Here is a 20,330-nt window from a genome sequence, read left to right on the forward strand (position 1 = left end):
ATGTCCACTGCTGTGAACTACACTCGCTTGTTCTCTCGGGCCTTCATGGTCAAAAATGTCAGTTTTTTCAGTGTTTCGATGATGTCACAGGAAGTAATCAGTAGAGCTGTTTTGCACAATCTTTCTCCTTCTGTTTCTCTTTGCCTTTCTTTCATGATCATATGCAGTCGTTGGGAGGGCAAGTGGAGGTCAAGCGATAATGTCCTCTCACTTTAACAAACGATGAAGGGCCTGCACACCCCCCCCCCCCCCCCCCTTCCCCACGCACACGCGCAGACAGACTGCAATTGCTCGTCTTCATTGAGTGCTACATGACACAGTGCAGAAGTCAGGCCTTGGCTCTCCTTCACTAATACCCTCTTTCTTCTCTGCAGTTTTTTTCCCTCCCGTCTTTTTTTGAACTAGGTTTTTTTTTGTTTTTTTTTCTGGTGGAGACCCATGGCATTGTCCTGACACATGTATACCACAGAGCAACAATCTGTAACTCATTAGCGGTGTGGTGTGCTGGGGCTCGCTGGAGCTGGGCCAGAGCTTCCAGCCTCTCTTACAGACAAACCCAGCACAGCATATAGAGCCCAGCTCAGCCACGAGAAGCCAGACACGGCCTGTGAAGTCTGTCAACTTCGCGCTGATCTGGACATGACAATGAGGCTGTTTGCAATCCAAGAACTAATGTCAGTGTGGAGGGGAGTTAAATTTTTTTGGATCTGTAAGAATAATTAAAAAAAAAAGTCTCTTATGCTAAGCAAGGCTGAGGCAAAGCGGAAAAACAGGAATACTGTGAAATATTAATACAATTTTAAATAATTGTCTTCTATTTTTATATATTTTAAAATGTAATTTATTCCTGTGATGGCAAAGCTATATTTTCAGCATCGTTACTCCAGTCTTCAGTGTCACATGATCCTTCAGAAATCATTCTAATATACTGATTTGGTCCTCAAGAAAAATCTCTGATTATCAGTGTTGAAAATTATGGAAGCTTGTTTCTGCCATGTAATAAAACAATTTTAAAAGATTATTGCGACTTTGAGAAAAAAAAGTCAGAATTGCGAGATAAAATGTCGCAATTACCTTTTTTATTTATTCTGTGGCAGAAACAAGCTTTCATAGAAAATGGTTGTGCGGCTTAATATTTTTGTGATTCTTTGTTCAGAAGAACAGCTTTAATTTGAAACAGAAATAATTTCTAACATTATAAATTCCCTTACTATCACTTTTTATCAATCAAATGCATCATAATAAAGCAGCATCCACATAGACACCCAAGTATTTATAAGATGACACTGTCTCAATCTGAATGTTATTTACAGTCACTGGTGTTAGATACATATTTGCACACAGCATATTTCCTCTTCTAACGGCACAGCAAAGATATTCTCAAAAGTCACTTTTTGTGTCTCACAGAAAAAGAAAGTCAAATGTTTTTGGCAGCATGAGGATTAGTAAATGATGACAGAATCGTCTTTTTAGGGCAAACTATTGCTTTAAAGTCATCATCGTTTTGCCGCTTTTTTCGCTCTGAAGGATCTTAGAAGGAACCGTCTGCGTATTTCTCATTCCTCCATCTGTGGCTGTAGCCACGTATCATTCCTGTTCTCTTCAGCCGTTTGTTTTTTGTAGTCATATTGTAAGAATGCATTATGTGTAATGTGTAGATGAGAAACAGGTTTGGAGGATGCTGTCACGATGAGGTCATCACGCTTTTTTCCAGACCGTCTGGCTCAGCCAGTGAGTAACGTCCAGCCATCAGATTGCTGTCGCATCAACTCGGAGCGCCAACCCTTAAAGCAACAGTGCCATTTAGAGACCTTTTCACTTCAGTCATGTTTATTTTCTCCCCCCGTGCCGACCGCCTGCCCCTTCTTCTTGTCTCCTCCCCTTCTCCCCTCATCCCTCAAATCTTTCCATCTTTTCGTCCGTTTTCTGCCACGGTATGCAGATGTGTGGTCCGTGTTCCTATGACGGATTCATTCGTCCTGCGGGGAGTTTATGGATAGATGTAATTAGGTCGTATTTGAGACTCCAAAACACTAACAGCAATATGAGAAGCTTGGTGAAGTCTCTTGTGTGAAGCCACATCTGACGGCCTGTGGGTTCACTGGAGAACTGACGGTTGTCAGTGGTTAGCATGAGATGCTTGGGACAGAGGAATATAGGCTACTGTGATCAGCGCGTGTATGTTTAACTGCTTTTAGTAGTTGAGCGCTTTCTTGCTCGATCGCTAGCTCTCTTTTTCTTATTTTTTTCTTAAGTATTAATATTGTCGTAAAGAGTAGACAAAACGTATATGGTGTTGGTTTATATTTATTACAGATGTTAAAATACCTTGCTGTGGCCTTGTGCCGCTTTGTTTGGAAAGGTCGACTGAGTTTGATAAAGCAAAGATGTTCACTAGATGTTCACTTGCATTTAGCTGACACTCCTTTAGCATGGCAGTACATGGGTTAGGGCAAGTGCACAGCCAAGTGAGTGATTTTATTCAGAGTGAACACGGTGAATCTGACTGCAGTAGATGTGAAAGATATGAATAAAAGTGATGTTAATTCAGCCAGCTCACATACCTGTATTTACTTCCTGATTTCGGTCGAAGTCCACAGTAGTTGATTGTCGAGTTTGCGCGCACGTGATCATTGGTAACTAAGCAATGGTAATTTACCAATGATCGTGCGCGCCCACTCGACAATCGACTACTGTGGACTTCGACCGAATTTTAAAAAGAGGATAACACGATGTAGGCAACACCGATTTTTGTCGTTGTTCTCTGTACTGACAGCACTCCAAATTTACAAAAAAATGAGCTCAATGTTAAAATTGACCAGAGTTCTCCTTTAAAATGATTGTAGTTTTTTGGTTACACTTTATTGTACGGTGATGTAGTAACATTGTACTTACTCAAATAAGTACTGAGTAACATGAATTAACTACATGTACTTACTATAGAGTTATGGTTAGGATTAGGATTTGGTTTAGGCTTAGTTACTTGTAATTATGCATAATTTACTGTTATTACTATAGTAAGTACATGTAGTAATGTGTAACTACGTCACCTTAAAATAGTGTTAATACTTTTATTCAGCAGTTACAAAAAAAATCTATTTCAAATAAATGCTGTTCTTTTGAACTTTCTATTCATTACAGAATCCTGAAAAAAATGTGTATTACCATTTCCAAGTTATTAAGTAGCCCTTAATAAGTTTTGAAGATTGATGATGATAATAATAAGAAATGTTTTTGAGCACCATATCAGCATATTAGAATGATCACAGGAATAAATTACATTTTTAAAAATATTTTTATATATATATATATATATATATATATATATATATGAATCTATGATGTTTGGCTGCAAAGGAAGGCCCTATTTACTATATATATATATATATTAAATACATTTTATAATTGCATTTCAAATTTTATATATATATGTATATATATATATATATATATATATATATATGTGTGTGTGTATATATATATATGTATATATGTATGTGTATATATATATATATATATATATATATATATATATATATATATATATAAACATTTTAAAATGTAATTTGTAAAATGTAATTATGTAAAATGTAATTTATTCCTATGATCATTCTAATATGATGATTTGGTATATATATATATATATATATATATATATATATATATATACAGTAAATAGGGCCTCCTTTTGTAGCCAAACATCATCAATTAATCTTGGGAATGACAGATACATGTGTTTCACCCCATGCCCGAGGGATTCTGAGCCATTCCTCTTCTAGAACAGTGGCCAGGTCTCTATGTGATGCTGGTGAAGGAAAACTTTTTAAGGCGTACTCCTCCAAAATACCCCAAAGTGGCTCGAAAATATTCAAATCTGGTAACTGTGCATGTCATGGGAGATGTTCAGCTTCACTTTCATGTTTATCAAACCATTCTGTTACAAGTCTTGCTGTGTATATTGATGCATTATCATGCTGATACATGGCACCCCCTTCAATGCTTGTTTAGTCCTCCGGAATGGTTTGGTAGTGACGCACATCAAGCACAGTAGGGAAAGCCTTGATATTACAGACCAAATCATCACTGATCCACCGCCATGCTTCACTCTGGGCAGCAACAGTCTGTGGGCTTTTCCACACCGTAACTCCCAGGGATGTGGGAAAGACAGTGAAGGTGAACTCATCAGAGAACAATACAGTACGTTTCACATTTTCTACAGTCCAAGATTTGCACTGTTGGGACCATTGACACCAAAATTTGGCATTGGCAAGAGTGACCAAATGTTTGGCAATAGCAGCCTGACCATGAATATTGACTGTGGAGCTCCCAACGAGCATTTTTTTTTTCAAATGTATATACAATCCAGGTTAGTACCTGGACATCCCTTTCAGACAGCTTCCTCTTGCGTCCTGTTTGATGGGGTTCGTCCTATGCGTTGGTACGCTGATGTTACCCTGGACATTATCGCTCTCGATGCACCACTAAGACTCGCTGTCCTGGTCACAGATGAGCCAGCGTCTCGCTGCGCACCAACAGTTTTTCCTCTTTTGAACTCTGATATGTCTCCCATTATGTTGTGTGGATTGCAATATTTTATGGACAGCTGCTACTGCTCTGCTAATTCAACCTTCACACAATTCGCAACCAGGCCACGCATATATAGGCGTGAAACATCCAATACTAGTTTCATTGTCCAACCCCTGTTTGTCGTATTAATATACATATTTCAGTAGCACTTTATATTATAGTCCTGTTTCCCATGTACATACTATGTACATAGTTATTACAATTACTGGGGAAAAATAGCCCTAACCTAAACCCTAACCTTAGCCCATGTAGTTACCTTAAATTAACCAATTTTTAAATGCACAAAACTACATAAATTAAATTTGAACGATTTTTTTTACAGCAGGTAGTGTGGTAATTTTCTTTCTTTTTTTACACTGTTCAAATATGGTAGTTTGTTTCTTAAGATTTTGTTTCTTTTTCCTCTGATCGAAATGTTTTGATGACGCCTCCAAAAAATAGTGTCTGACTCAAAAAAAGGACACGCTCTGAATCAATCACAATAGCACATAAAGAAAACAACATTCCCCCACCCACTTCATTTATGCCAAACACCAACTAACTAAAGCTTGTTTTGACTGAAGTCAAAGCCGCAGCGAAGCACAGACAGTGGTGGAACACTTTTCGCTAACGTATCAGCACAGGATTAGCAAAACAGGATCTGCTCGATATTAAGCTTTTGTCATAGTGCAAATTGCTAAATGCACATATAATCATTTCACAGTTTGTGGCTTCTGTAGTGATTGTCTGTTCCTCATTACCTGTGCCAAATATCAACACCGCACACATACTGTACTGAAACTGCTGCGTCATGATAGTCAGAGGTCAGAGATGACTGTTTGTTCTCTGCTCATTCATTAATAGAAGTGACATTCAAGATGCGTGTGTGTGTGTGTGTGTGTGTTGGTCCTTCAAAACGAAGGTTGTTGAGTACAGCACCAGCTGTTTTCTGTTAACATCACACCTGTTCATGTGAAAACCTGTAAACAACAGAGTACGTTTAGTCACTGGACAGCGTTACTAATGAGTTTATTTTGACCCGCACAAAGGTCTAAGAACGGTCTTTAAACAAAGATATCTCGTCATAGTAGTAGTACTAGAACCCGTCACATCTGTAGTGGTTTTGTGATGACTCTTCACGGAGGATTCGAATGACTGTGCGGTTCAAATGCTAAACTCAAGCAGGTTACCAGCAAACACTTATCTGGGATCAGTCTATCATCCCCCCCCCCCCGGCCCATTGTCACCCTGACAGTCATATGGGGAACCGTAGAGCTGATCTGAGATGGAGCGCGTTATTGTTTGTGTGTCAGTCTTGCAAAGGAGTCAACCTGTGCTTTCCAATTATCTGTAACAAGACATAAATGAATAGTGTTGGTTCTGTGACTCACAAAGTGATGGAGTGAATAAACAGCAAGATCTATTAGACGGCTTGGATAGAAAGAGTATGGGTAATTATGGCGTACAGGCCTGAACACAGCACAGATAGATGGAGAGAGAGCGAGAGAGAGACAAGAGGAGGAGGCTTGAACTGTATGTCTGCTAAATTTATCATGAGCCCTTTGGGAGCAGTGAAATGAGAACAGTGGCCTATTACTGCTAAGAAGGTGTTTTATTGAGAATATGCCGACATTCTGCCCAGGGGAAACGGCATGGGAGAGGGGGTACGGCCGTGTGTGTGTGTGTGTGTGTGTGTGTGTGTGTGTGTGTGTGTGTGTGTGTGTGTGTGTGTGTGTGTGTGTGTGTGTGTGTGTGTTCATATGAGCCGCTGCATGCGTTATGTGTGCGTACTTCCACGGCTGCTTGCCTTTTTGCCCTTGCTTGAGCATGTGTGGTTTTTTTTCATAAGTGTGTCTATCTGCCCACCTTTGAAAGTGTTTGTCAGAGAAACAATGAAGTATTTCATTGTATCATGTATAGACTTGTAACTCTTCATTTCTGTAGGTCAGTAATTAATACAGTCAGTCTCTTATAGACTACAGAAACTGTTGTTTACAGTCCCACAAACTGACACTACAATGTTTTTTGGACCCATTCAACATAAATTCCACTATGTGAATGATTTTTTTTTTTCTATGTACAGTACCATAGCATGATGTATTATTATTTGATACTTCCACAATATTTTCTTCTAAGGGTATTACTTTTATAAGGGTATTCATTTATTAATATTGTTTTATATATATATATATATATATATATATATATATATATATATATATATAGTTGCTTATTTTTATTTTATTTTTTGCACTCGTTTTTATATTGCTATTGTAATGTATTTACTGTTTAATTTTGATTTTCAAATTATTATAATTGTTCATACAAACAAATGTATTATTAACAATGCAAAATATAAAAAGTACTATTATCTTGCCTAAATATGATTTTTTATTATTATTACATTCAGGAGTTTAAAAAAGTGCTTATATTCTAATTTAAAAAAAACTATTGACTAAGGCAGTAAGTTTAAAATAACACTCAGCGCGGCTCCACTGTTGCTTCGAACGGTTAGAACATAAGTGCTCAGAGCTAGCAAGTGATTAAAACATCACCACCTTCTCCCTTTTTTTATTATGAAAAAAGAGGGAAGTTTAGCCTTGGGTTTTCAGTGTGTAATATAAAATGTACCAGTAGAGGGCGAAGCAACTTTTCTGTGTTTTCCCCCTCTTTTTTAATAATAAAAAGAGTGAGAAGGTGGTGATGTTTTAATCACTTGCTAGCTCTGAGCACTTATGTTCTAACCGTTCGCAGCAGAAGTGTGTTATTTTATGCTGTGGAAATTAGTGGATTTGTAAGGAGTTGGACTGTGAATTGAACCCACACACAGTCTGTGAATTGAAACAGCAGCCTTTTCAATATTCAAAGTTTGAATCTGATCAAATAGATTAGATCGTACACTTTAAAGTATCTGAAGATTTTTAGATTTATCCTAAAATTTTTATATAAAAATTATTAGTTAAAAAATTATTTTACATTTAAATAACTGTCATTTACATATTTATAATATCAAAGAAAACACAAAATCCTCCCTTTTTTCTTATTAAAATGAAGAGCTGTTATTATAAACAATTCCACTTTATAAGAACAACAGTTGCAGATGCTCTCTCTCTCTCTCTCTCTCTCTCTCTCTCTCTCTCTCTCTCTCTCTCTCTCTCTCTCTCTCTCTCTCTCTTTCTCTCTCTGTGTCAGATAGGCTAGTGTTTGCTTATCTGTTGTTTAATTAAAGGGTCTCTTTTCTTCACTTTTCCATTGTTTCACCAGCACAGACAAAACCTTTACTAGGGTCAAAGGGTTAACAGCCATCAACTGTGCTGCTTTTTTCTTTTTGTTTTGTTTTGGGGTTTTTTGTTCTCTCTCTCTCTCTCTCTCTCTCTCTCTCTCTCTCTCTCTCTCTCTCTCTCTCTCTCTCTCTCTCTCTCTCTCTCTCTCTCTTTTATTTTAATAGGGTCCCACACAAAGGCATTGCTTCACCTGCCCCCTCCTCCTCCACACACACACACACACACACACACACACACACACGGCCTGCGGCGGCCCCTGCCGCTGCTTGTGTCCCCATTTGAATTGATTATGTTTAGAGGGCTGCTTGTGATTGGTGGAGAAAGGGCGTGGTTGATTGGATAGTTTTGTATCTTGTCAGCTAGGGAGCAACCTTGCGCGTGCAATCTGTCCATATCCCCGGGAAAAAGGCTCGAGACGCGGTAGCACACGCTCACTGTAAACGCCTCTCTCTCTCTCTCTCCCTCTCCCTCTCTCTCTCTCTCTCTCTCTCGCTCTCTGCTCCGCGACTCGTGTCTTCTCATCTTCCGCGATTCTCCAAACGGCCCAGCTTCACTCTGTTTACCCTGCCAGCCAAATGGAGTTTGTCAGGTTTGTCAATATGATTGATTCTGTAATTTGAAAGAGCTGTTTCTCTTGCCGTAGAAAAGTTTTACAATGCATTGCGTCCTGGGGAAAAGGAAAAGAGGCTGATTTCTCTGCATGCTGTTTGTATTAGTTTCTATCATGCTGGTTGGTTAGGAGACGTGTAAACACTGAGATGCGATTACAAGTTGGTGTTTGAAGCTTCTCCTTTCTCTTGCAGTTTACAAGCGCAGGATTTTTATGAGGCTATTGTTAAATGTCATTATGTGCTGTACATATATGTTTTTATTTGAAGACTTCTATGGTTATGCAGAAACTTGTGCAGATTTTTAGATTGCACATGCTATTCAATGTTGCATTTAATTATATTTTAAGTTTGATTGTTTAGTTTTGTGTTGCATTCTTGTGAGAAGTGCTTGCTTGTGTGTGTGGGGGGGGGGGGGGGGGGTTGTTCCCCTTCACGATTTGACACTTGTATCGTGGGCCCTCGTGTGTGTGTGTGTGTGTGTATGTGTGTGCGCGCGCATGCCAGTGTGGCGTGATCATTGAAAGTTTTGACACTCTACTGTACTAGTTCTGAATGCAGTTATTATATATCTTCGATTGCCTGTTTTAAAGATATACAAGTTGTAAAATAATAGTTTTATATTTTAGTGATGCATTTGAAAAGTTATTAAAGCATATTATTTGAATGCTGAGATGCAATAGTTAGGAAAAAAGTTTGTGGTTGTCATCATTATTCAAAATGTTATGATTGTGAAAGTTTGTGACTCGAGGTTGGGGGGGGGGGGGGTGTATGGGGAAAGGGGGTTGGCGCTTCAGTTCGAGGATGGCAGGAGAGGACGAGAGAGAGGGAACGACTGGACGTGTGGAAAGTAAAGGCTAAACAGGGAGCCTCGCGGAGGGTAACGCCACACAGCTGTGACCACCGGGCCCCTTCGTTTAGAAAGCGTGAGAGCTGATTGGGCTGACAGTTTGTAATCAGACTTGATTTATTGTTCATTAGTAGTGCATTAGGGTCCGCTCTGGCTGGGGCCGAACCGCATTTATGTTGTGTCCTGACAGGCCGTGAGCCTGCCAACACCTGTCATTCCTACCGCTCGACGCGTATCAGCGGCCAGGAAAATGTTGGTGTGTGAGAGAATATTCACATGTGTGTGTTTACGTGAGACTGGAGAACAAGCAAACTGTGTGTTAAATAGATATTTTCCCATAAGAAAGGGAAAAAAGAGTTTATTGGGGGGGGGGGGGGGGGGGGGGTATCTGGTCAGTCGTTCATGTGGCTGACCTCTTTCAGAGACGTCTTGCTCTACATTATGTGGTAAGAATCGAGAATACTTTGGTGATGACACACAGCATTGCCAGCTGTTCTTTTCTGTTGTCTTTTCTTTCCTTCATTCTCCCACAGAGGAAAAACGTTTTTTTTTTCTAAAGACGCATTTGTTCTTCCTTTTCTCCTACTCTGTTTCCAGAAAGCACACCAGGTGAGCATCCTCTCAGGAAAGAGCAGCATAGTGACGAATTGCTCTAAAAGACAATTTTATGATATACAGCAAAAAAAAAAGAAGGTTGCGGCTTCTTCCTCGACTCACACATCTGCAACTTTTTACTTTCTAAACTAATTTTAGGGCAGAACAGAGATTTAGAGATTACACTCGGTAGAAATTTTTGCCACAATTTTTGTAAAAGTTTTGATTTTATTTCACAAATTACAGCAAATATAAACTCAGTTGTGTCTTCTTTGTGCATATTAGCGCTTGCAACATGCCAACAGTATCTTCCACTCAATATTAATCAACCCTGACGAGGAACATCACAACGTGGCCGATCAAAACACAAATCCCAATTTACCGAAACCTTCATGTGATGTCATGAAAACACGGATTAGCGTTGTTGTCGTTTGGCGTTGTGCAGAATGAGACCTCTCCCGTGCGAGGATGTGACGACCATTGTCTCGAGTAAATTCTCAATTTGAGGGGGATTTGTGCGACTGTGATCTTAATTAAATCTCCACCGACTCCAATAACACATCTGAAGGCATGCGCGACGTTGCGTAACCTCGCTGAGCTGGTAAACCATAAATCATATCAGTGGGATGAGTAGAGAGAGAGAGAGAGAGAGAGGGAGGAAAGGCCGTTGGGGTGTACTGGAAAGGTGTAAAGTGGTCGAAGGCAGTTTGTCGACACCATTGTTTTTAGTGGCACATGTCAGACTGAGTTGAGCGGGAGACGTTCAGCGGTTTTGCTTTGTCTTGTTTTAGTGTGTGAGGAGAGTCACGTCAAGGGTCACTTGGGGTTGTGTTGAGGTTGTTAGAAATGATTATTGCTTCCAGTCATGTCTGTAAGGTTGCTTTTACAAGATCTCCACCACAATGTCATATTTATTTACCAGTGGGAAGCTCTTTGAGCCCTCTTTTTTTATTTTTTTATTTTTTTTGGGAGCGTGGTAGAAAAGTGGATTTGATTATAAACTGTTGTTGTAAAACATGTTGTAAACTGCTTTTAAATGTTAGAATGGCTTGCAGAGAAAAATATTATTAATTTAGTCTAGTATTTAATTAAACAGAAATTAGTCCCATAATTCTTTGTGGCAGCAGACGAATAAATATTTAATTTAAGAAAGAAATTTTAAATGAACGATAATACATTTGATATCATTTGTTTCCGCTAAATTGCTTGTGATGTTCCTCATTTGTAAGTTGCATTGGATAAACGTGTCTGCTAAATATAAATGCATAGATTATACAGTAAATGTAATGCTCATTCTTTGCTCTTTATTTAGTGGTACTAGAACTAAACAAAGCTGTCTTTGTTGGGAAGTGAAAACTGGAGAAATAACTATGAATTTGGCCAAAGCGTGCATTTAATTCTGACCACAATCACTTGAGCGCACAGCAAATTGTAATTTCTGAACGCATAAGTAGGCACTTCCATGAAGGCAGTAGATGCCAAGGGTCAGGATATTCAATATAAAAATATAAATATATGAATTCAATATGCAGGTTTTCATTCAAGTTTTTGCATCCTAAAATGCAGAAAGGTGAGAAAAACCAGTTAAACTTGGGTTAGTGTGTGATTGTTTTCATTATTTGTGCTCGAATCCCAGGCAAAAACTTAATGACACATGCCTGAGCTACATCCATAATGCACCCACCTCTGGTTTGTGTGCAAGATTAAGTGAGTATCCCCTGAGTCCCGGGGCTGATGGTCCACCCACCTGCAGTGGGCTTGAGTTAGTGTGGGAAAGGCAAAGCTGAACCTCATGCTCTCCTTCGCCCCTGCTTGTTTGTTTTACGGCAGACCGGGCCAGCTCTGCTGAGAACTTGTTTGTTTGTGGTTTAGAAGTTAATTAAAGCGCAATCTGGATTTTTGTTTTTACAGTTGCCTTGAATGGACCGCTTTCCCCCCGCAGAATCTGTTCGGTAAATGGGCAGAAAATGTGACTATGATTATCCTGTTTATGTGAACTGTAAACGGGCTGCGCGAGAGCCAGAGCGAGGAAGAGGGAATGGAATTATTCACTATTCAGAAGCGGCTGGGGGAGATGAATATATCCTTTGCTTCAGCCCTAGAGATTTTTTGTTTCATAACAATAATAATAAAAGTACATGCATGTTTTCATAATATTTGACAAGAATATCTCCATTTAATACATTAGGAATGCCAATTTCATGTTAAAATGTGTTCTTAAAACTAAGCAGATTCTCCTTTTTTTTTTTTTTACTTTAATTTTTTTTTAGCAAAACTAAATTTCCAGAAATTAAAATTGTGCATTCAAATGAATAATTACAGCTCGCACGTAGTATGAAATCCTTTTCTTTCCACGGCACTCCGTGCCAAATGAGCGTACGGACAGGGCTATTCCCTATATCTCTGGACAAGGTAAACCAAGAGGCTTCAAACAGACCAAACCTCCTCTGATTTCTCAAGGGCTTGTTATTTTGTACTTCTCAATTCTATTTGATGTCCTGACAAAACAAGATGACACCGGGGAGCTGGCATTAAAATTTGATTTATTTTTTTTTTTTTTGACTTCTTTCTTTCTTTCTTTGCAACCTGTTTCCATGCGGCCAGTTCAATGTACGAGACGCTCTGATTGAAGATTCCCCCCTTCGCTCTTCATCTTAATTGCCTATCTCTCTTTCCCTCTCTCTCTCTTTCTCTCGTTCTCTCCGTGCATGACATTTTGCTCTCTCAGGAAGAATGCGTTCTTCATTAAGTCAGTATCAGTGTTTCTGAGGTTCGTCAGATGTGTGTCAGATGTTTCCTCATTAGAGCCGTATTTTTGGATAGCGTTTCCTGTTCATAGTCATGGACTGAAGATGAACTGGACGGTGGATTGAAGCGCCAGGCTTAAATGAGCTGGATCCGCAGCTGCGTCCAATACGTTCCATCTCCCAGCTGGCATCATTTTTTTGTTGTTGTATCCCTCGCGATTCAACACCTTAATTTTAATTCCCACAAATGTTTGCACTTTTATGTTTCATTGAAGAGGCAAAGTGATGTATACATATTTATTTATTTATAATTTTTTTAATTATTATTTTTAAATGCATTTTAATTATTGGTCTTTTTGTTACATTGAACTATTTAATGTTTTTGTTTTTTACATTTTCTTTTTGTTATATTTACCTACTTTAGGTTTTTGTTAACATTTTTTCTTTATCTTTTTTTACTTTAGATTTTTTTCATTTTAAAACATTAGTGGCCGCTTTCACAGAAGGCTTAAACAAGACTAAAATGCATGTTTGAGCGGTTTTACCTGAAAGCAACTTGCTCTGACATATCTGAAAATATGCCAGTGCCATTGTTTTGTCTCAAGATTCACACCAGTAAGGGTTTTGTTTTCTAAGGCACATTTATAAAAGCTACTTGAATGTCCTAATTGAACTAAGGCCTAATCCTGGCTTAATCTAAGCCCTGTCTGTGAAACTTGGCCTAAGTATCAGGCTCACTTATTATTAATTTTTGCACATTGCAGATGTTTGCATGTGTTGGCATGTGAATGTTGAGTGTAGTGTGTGTGTGTGTGTGTAGTTTGGGTAGGGCCTGCGCTAGCACATTGCCTACAGTCACATAGCAGCTGTTTGAGTATGTTTCACTTTCTGTGTGTTAATGTACTACACTCACACCTGGCCTACCTACACCTCTTTCTAGTGAAATTCATAACCGTCAGCTTTCTTAAGTATGCTCACTTTTCTTTTCTCCTAACAATTCTTTCTCTCTCTTTTTTAGCAAACAAGTTTTGTGCTCTTTAAAACTGTCCACATGACAGCTGAAATATGCGTTCATAAAATTCCTATCTCGTTTAACCAGATATATGCTTTATCTCATAGCGCTTTCATTATGAGATGACTTGAAATATGTATTTGTTCTTTCCTCACCTCTTATCAACCGATGTGGCCATTTACCGCAATTCATAATAATAATTTCATTCCGCACACTTCCACAATTATGGCCAGAGGAGAAGAGCGAACGGCTCTGAGCAGTAAGCAGCAGTATCCCTCACTCCTCTTAAGTGCTGCTGATATAGTTGCCAGGATGATATTTTTCAGCTGAAGTGCTTCTCTTCTGCGGCAGGCCTGTCTTAAAGAGATTCCAGCTCATTCACCAGCGGATTAAATGCTAGTAGTTACAATGATCAATAGGTTAAGAGGAGGCCCATCCCTCTCTCCACTAATGACCTCAGTGGTAATGGGCAGTAAAATGTGAGCTGTAATAGCCTTTCCGCTAGAGCTGAGGTTTGGTAGAAGTGGACACATACACACACACACACACACACACACACACACACACACACACACACACACACACACACACACACATATTCATGCAGTAAATGAGGGTGTGAACTTAAAGCTGGTGTCAGTGTGTCTGTAAGGTGTGGATATAAAGGGTTTAATTGGAACAGGCTGGCATTGTAATTTTTCGTGTCCTGGGAAGTTAGTACATGTTTAGTTGTTAGTTGTTTTTTTACAAAGCGTTTACATTTTACATCCGATGTTTAAAAGGATTTATTTGGTTAACAATAAGCAATACATTTGTTACAGTATTTATTAATCTTTGTTAAAATAAAAATACAGCTGTTCATTTTAGTTCAAAGTGCATTAACTAATGTTAACAAATACAACTTTTGATTAATAATGTATTTGTAAATGCTGAAATTAACATTAACTAAGATTAATAAATGTTGTAGAAGTGTTATTCATTGTTATTTCATATTAACTAAAGAGGAAACTTTATTGTAAAGTGTTACCCAAAAATTAAATGTTAGTTTATTACACTTTTTGTTTGGAAATTTCAGTTAAGATTTTTTTCTTCTTTTTTATTCAAAACCAAATATTGTTTCAGAAATGTCATTAATATAAAATGAAATGTTTAAGTTGTAAATGTTTATTCTCAAACATTTATGAAAATTTTACAAGAAAAAAATTTAAATAAAAATTGTCCAATTCGGCAAATCCATTTTTTTGCTGAGTGTAAATGTTTGTTCATATTTTATGTTGAAAATTTAAGACTGATCAAATGAAATTTGTAAGTAAATTTAAGTTTAAATTGTTAGAAAGTTTGAATCTGAAACATCCAAATTGGCAATTATAAATTGGTAAGGATTTCATAGTCAAGTATAAATGTACAAACGTGCATCTGGTGTTGTCTGTGTTTTAGCTCGTATTGTCTCACCACCCACCCGTCTGCCTCTCTGACCTTCAGAATAGTTCATCAAAATTAGTGGCGCTGAGAAATAAGGACATGAGTGCATAATGACTGTGAAATGAAGAAATCAAGGGGTGCAGCCTATGCAAATGGTGCGCTAAGCCAAGGGAAAAATGGGCCGCATATTAAGACGTACCAACCGTGTGTTGCGGCGCCTTGCCTGTGTGTTCAACTTTGATTCCAAGCACCTCATATCCATTTTGGTGATGGGTTTATAACAAGTTCAACCCCGTCTTTGTGACATTGCATGTGTTTAAGAAGTTCCTTCAAGGTGTTTTGTTTTTTGTTGTTATATTTAGATTAGTTTGAAATAGGCGGAGGCAATGTGACAGTTAGCCCCGCCCCTTACACACTCATTTACATTCATCAAGACGTGACAAATTCAAACGCGTGTCAGCGTGATTGGGGTAACCTTGGTGAAGGGAGACTGTCGCCCTAATGTCTGGCCAATCAGGAGCAGATGTGAGACATACATCTGCGATCTCGCACACGCTTGCTAAAACACGCTGGGGATATGTGTTAACAGCTGCAAATGCCCGCCGCTATCAAGTTCAGCACAGACTTGGTTTGTCACCCAATGTCACAAAGGAGATTTTAATGGCACGGTGTATCAGAGAAAGGCTGACACTGAGACACACGCGGGTACTGTATTCACACAGCCTCTTCTCTAATTAAAGACCCCTGTCAACAGCACGAGGACCCTCTCAATGTCATCACACGCCATTTTCTTTTACGCCCATAATATGTGTACCCTTTTTATTCCACTTAAGCGTGTTTGTGTGCCCTTAAATGTGTTGTTTTGATATGTTTTAGAGAGGGACTTTTTTTTTCTTCTGTACTTCCAATCTAACAAAGAACACAGTCGACAACACATCCTGCATTGACACGATTGCATTCGTGTTAATTGATATTCAGCGATTTTAAGTTTACGTACACAACAAAACGGTACACCGTGAGAGTTGTGACCCATTTTAGTGAAGTATCGCAGGGACAAGAAGCTTCACGCTGATGAAGAGGGGGGAAAACAATCATGAAAAAAATGAAAATACAAAACGTATTCAGACAGTCACAAGCAAAACATGGACAGCACTCCAGAATAATGGCCAGTGGCCTTGTCTCTGGAGTGGGACGTTTGATGATGGGGGACGCTCTGTGGTTGTTCAAGTGTGTGTGTGTGTTAGTTAGGGTTTTCTCTTTGTGTCTGTCAGTCTCCCATCAGTCAGCAGCTTTGGCTTCTCATATCACTGGTTCTGAAAGCTCCTCAGGTGGTTTTTTGAGAAACAGATCTTGATCTCATAGCACATTCATCTGGTGCTATAAGACATTTGACATGTTATCTTTAGTGTATGTATTGTGAGTAAGTTTTATGTGATATTATCCAATTGCCATTGTATTCATATGTCCGTCCTCTTTCTGTGTTTGTAGGTCCCAGTTTCTGTTGCTATGATGACACCACAGGTCATAACTCCTCAGCAGATGCAGCAAATCCTCCAACACCAAGTTCTGAGCCCCCAGCAGCTCCAGCTGTTACTGCAACAACAACAAGCACTGATGTTACAGCAGGTACTTGCCCTCGTTCTGTTATACCGGATATATTCCTTCCGTTTGAATGTCTCAAATATTACTCAGGTTTAAACGAACACTATGAGGTTACAAGAATTCGAATTAAATACTAAGCCATGAGGATCCTTGCGTCACGATGTGAAGCGGAGTTCAATAAATAATCTGAATAAACAATTTGGAATATAATATATTAAGATATAATGTATTATAGGCAATAATCTATTATAATAGTATAATTTATAAAGTATAATATTTTATAAAATGGCAACAACCATAAACAACTAATAAATTGCCCTACAATTAGTTCCTTTCTCTATTAATGTATCAAACATACAGATAATTCCTCCCTTTCAACTGGCTTAACTGTTGCTCAGTCTATGTGACAAACAAAGAGGATTTGTCTAACGTGTAGTAGTGAAGCAATAAACAGTTTGGTAAATCTGTGACATGTGACTCAAAGAATTCGACACACACACTGTAGGTTAGTTCTCCCTGATTTTTCAGTAATTTGACTTTTGAAAGTTGTGAAATGTAAAGGTTATATATGGGGCTGCAACAACGAATCGATTAAATCGATTAAAATCGATTATTAAAATAGTTGGCAACGAATTTCATTATCGATTCGTTGTGTCGCGCGACTATCAATAAGTCGCGGAGATGTTTGAGTATAAAAAAAAAGTGTTCAGCGCGGAGCAGAGCTATGAGGCGCCAGACTGGACGCTGCGCGCGACAGAGACCGGGTGTGTCCGCGCGAGCGACAGTCTGCGAAAGATAGCGAGTGTGTCTGCGCGCGAGAGATACCGAGTGTGTCTGCGCGCGAGAGAGACCGAGTGTGTCAGCGCGCGAGCGACAGTGTGCAAAAGATACCGAGTGTGTCTGCGCGCGAGAGAGACCGAGTGTGTTTGCGCGCGAGAGAGACCGAGTGTGTCAGCGCGCGAGAGTATGTGAGTGTGTGCGTCTGTGAGTGTGACGGTGCTGATCCACTTGTCCGTGCGACACTTCAGTCGCGCCGCACTCCACTTTATTCCTATGGGTGACGTCACGCGACTTTAACGCGCCCGCAAAGCATCCCGGGAAGGCGGCGCTTCATTTGGAAAAATGCTGCGCGTCAAAAAGCTGGCCGATTCCCATCTTTATGCAAATGAATCCGTCAAACGCGACGCGTCTATCCAATAGAAGTAGTCTCTCGAGGGGCCTTTGTTCTAGACTGGCCGCTGGGTCAAAACCACGCCCATAGCGGTAAACTTGAGGAACGCCCATCAACTTACAAATGTGGAGAGGCGTGCGACACCACGCTTCAGTCGTGTCGCAAAAGTGGACGGTACTGATACCGTATACATATTTTTGTTCACTATTTTAAAAAAGCCTATATATTTGGCAGATATAAAGCATACACGTGTATGTTTTTTGTGTTAGTCCATTTTTGTATTATTATTATTACTTTAACAGCTCAGGGATGTTCAAGGAGTAACCTGTTTGTGCACTTTCTGAAGATCTTTTGCACTGTGAATTTGCACTGTCAGTTCTGTTTTTGAATAAAGGGTTGGAAATTAATGCTTTTTTTCCTTCTGTTTTTTTAATCCGATTAATCGAAAAAATAATCGACAGATTAATCGATTATTAAAATAATTGTTAGTTGCAGCCCTAGTTATATATCATGAAGAACAGGATTTTTTATGTGGTTTTGAACCATGAGGAATGTGTACAATCTCACAAATGTTCACTGCGGTAAACTTCTTCGTTATTCCCTTTCATTCCTATTCAATGTGATTTAGAAATGACAAAAATAGTATTATGTCACACATATGTTAATGTTGAAGATTTGAGGTATTTTACAGTACATTACTCTTTTAATTCTTAGGATCATGGTAGAGGAAATAATCTCTTTTGTAACATAATACTTGGCCTTCAGGAGAAAATAAATAAAACACAGCAGAAATACAGAAGAGGCATCTTTAATTTATGACACTGTGATTTTGCAGCAGCAACTCCAGGAGTTCTACAAGAAACAGCAAGAACAACTCCACCTTCAGCTCATCCAGCAGCAGCATGGCAGCAAACAGCAGAGTAAAGAGGTATGCTGACTGCATTACTTTACACACACACACACACACACACACACTCAGCCCTGGTGTTCATAACCTGCCCCCAGTGCATCAAGCAGCTGTTTCCCACCAACACAAGTACAAAATCATCCCAGTGCCTTGGTGTCATCTTGTTTTTGAGTTGAGTTGACAATGGGAAGAACCCTGTCCTGCTCTTGTATTTCTGCTCTAACCAACCTCAACACTATAATGCAATAAGCACTAAAATCTTTTTTAATTTAATTTGAGTTCTTGTTTTAACCAGTCGCAAGATAAAACATTGATCTATTTGTGTGACGTCGCCCCCGCATTATAATCTCATTGGTCCAAAATAATGCTCTAGATAACTGGACACTAAAATATACACTATATTCACTAGATTTGAAAAAAAATAAAACCAGTAATACTGTGATTACAATTTAAAATAACTGTTTTTTTTATTTTAATATATTTTGAAGTAATTTATCCCTGTGATGGCTAAGCTGAATTTTCAGAAGCCATTACTCCAGGCTTTAGTGTCACATGATCCTTCAGTGTCACATGATCCTTCATCCTGATTTGCTGATTTGGTGCTCATTTCTTATTATTAGTGTTAAAAAAGTTGTGCTGCTTAATTTTTTTTTAATAGAACAGTTCAAAAGAACAGCCTTTATTTGAAATTAAGTCTTTACTATCACTCAGTCTCTTGGCAAAAAAATATATTAATTTCTTTTCTCTTTTTAAAAATGTATTTGGCCCCAGATATTTTGAATGGTAGTGTGTTTTGATTGGCTGTGATTGTGCCGCTTCATATTTCCTGTCGGTGTGCGAGGACAAAAAAACATACACGTTGTTAAAGTTGTCCCAGTATTTGTTCTCTGTAGTTTTCCATGCTTATTTTGTCACCGTAAAATATATATAATCAATCTGAAAGTACTTATTTGCCAAAATATTTAATGAACAAGAATTTGTGAGAATTTCAATGGTCATTGCGATTCTGCAGAGATCCATCGATCCTTTTATAAGTTATCTGTGTTTATTTATATATGTGTACTATATGAACTAGAGGTCTTCACGGGTCCAAAAATTCATGCCCGAACCGGAAGAGACCCGTAATGTGCTACACCGAACCGACCCGTACCCGTCTATTATTTCAAAAGTTGGACCCGGACCCGTGCAGATCCGAGAAATGCCATAAATGTACTGCCCGGACCCGACCTGGACCAGTCTATTATTTGAAAACTGGACCCGAACCCGGCGGGAAGACACAAACCCGTACTGGACCCGATTGTCACATATTATTTCACACAAGTTGCGAAAAATAAAACTTTTTGTCTTACCTAATTTTAGTAGCCGTCGTCTCACTTCCTTGTAACGTTACCTGACTGACTGTGATGCATTACAATCCACCGACAAGAAAGTTCTATCCATGTTATTTCTCTCGTTATTCCAAGCTTAATCCACTCATTATTTCAGCTTTAAAAGTCCATCACAGTGATGGATGACAAATGCAACTTTGCACATGTACATTCTGACTCGAGTTAACTCGCATAATAAC

General features: G+C 38.8%; 1 protein-coding gene across 20 annotated transcripts in view; it reads left to right on the forward strand.

The window, feature by feature from the left end:
- foxp1b (forkhead box P1b) overlaps positions 1–20,330 on the forward strand; it is a 189,399-nt gene that overhangs the window by 127,080 nt on the left and 41,989 nt on the right. For 13 of the 20 annotated variants that reach the window (XR_013192963.1, XM_077198089.1, XM_077198081.1 and 10 more), the window contains 2 exons: positions 16,572–16,709; positions 18,692–18,784. Coding sequence is in view for 19 of the 20 variants with exons in the window: in XM_077198089.1 (XP_077054204.1) it covers positions 16,572–16,709; positions 18,692–18,784 (231 nt within the window). In the remaining variant the exon portion in view is untranslated. Of the gene's footprint in view, positions 1–8,135; positions 8,440–16,571; positions 16,710–18,691; positions 18,785–20,330 lie in introns of those variants that run through there. The other 7 variants (XM_077198092.1, XM_077198088.1, XM_077198093.1 and 4 more) reach the window with 4 other exon arrangements.

Source organism: Siphateles boraxobius, unplaced genomic scaffold (genome assembly GCF_051911475.1).
Source record: "Siphateles boraxobius isolate OS27281-9 unplaced genomic scaffold, OSU_SipBor_1 41, whole genome shotgun sequence".
NCBI classification, from domain to species: Eukaryota; Metazoa; Chordata; class Actinopteri; order Cypriniformes; family Leuciscidae; genus Siphateles; species Siphateles boraxobius.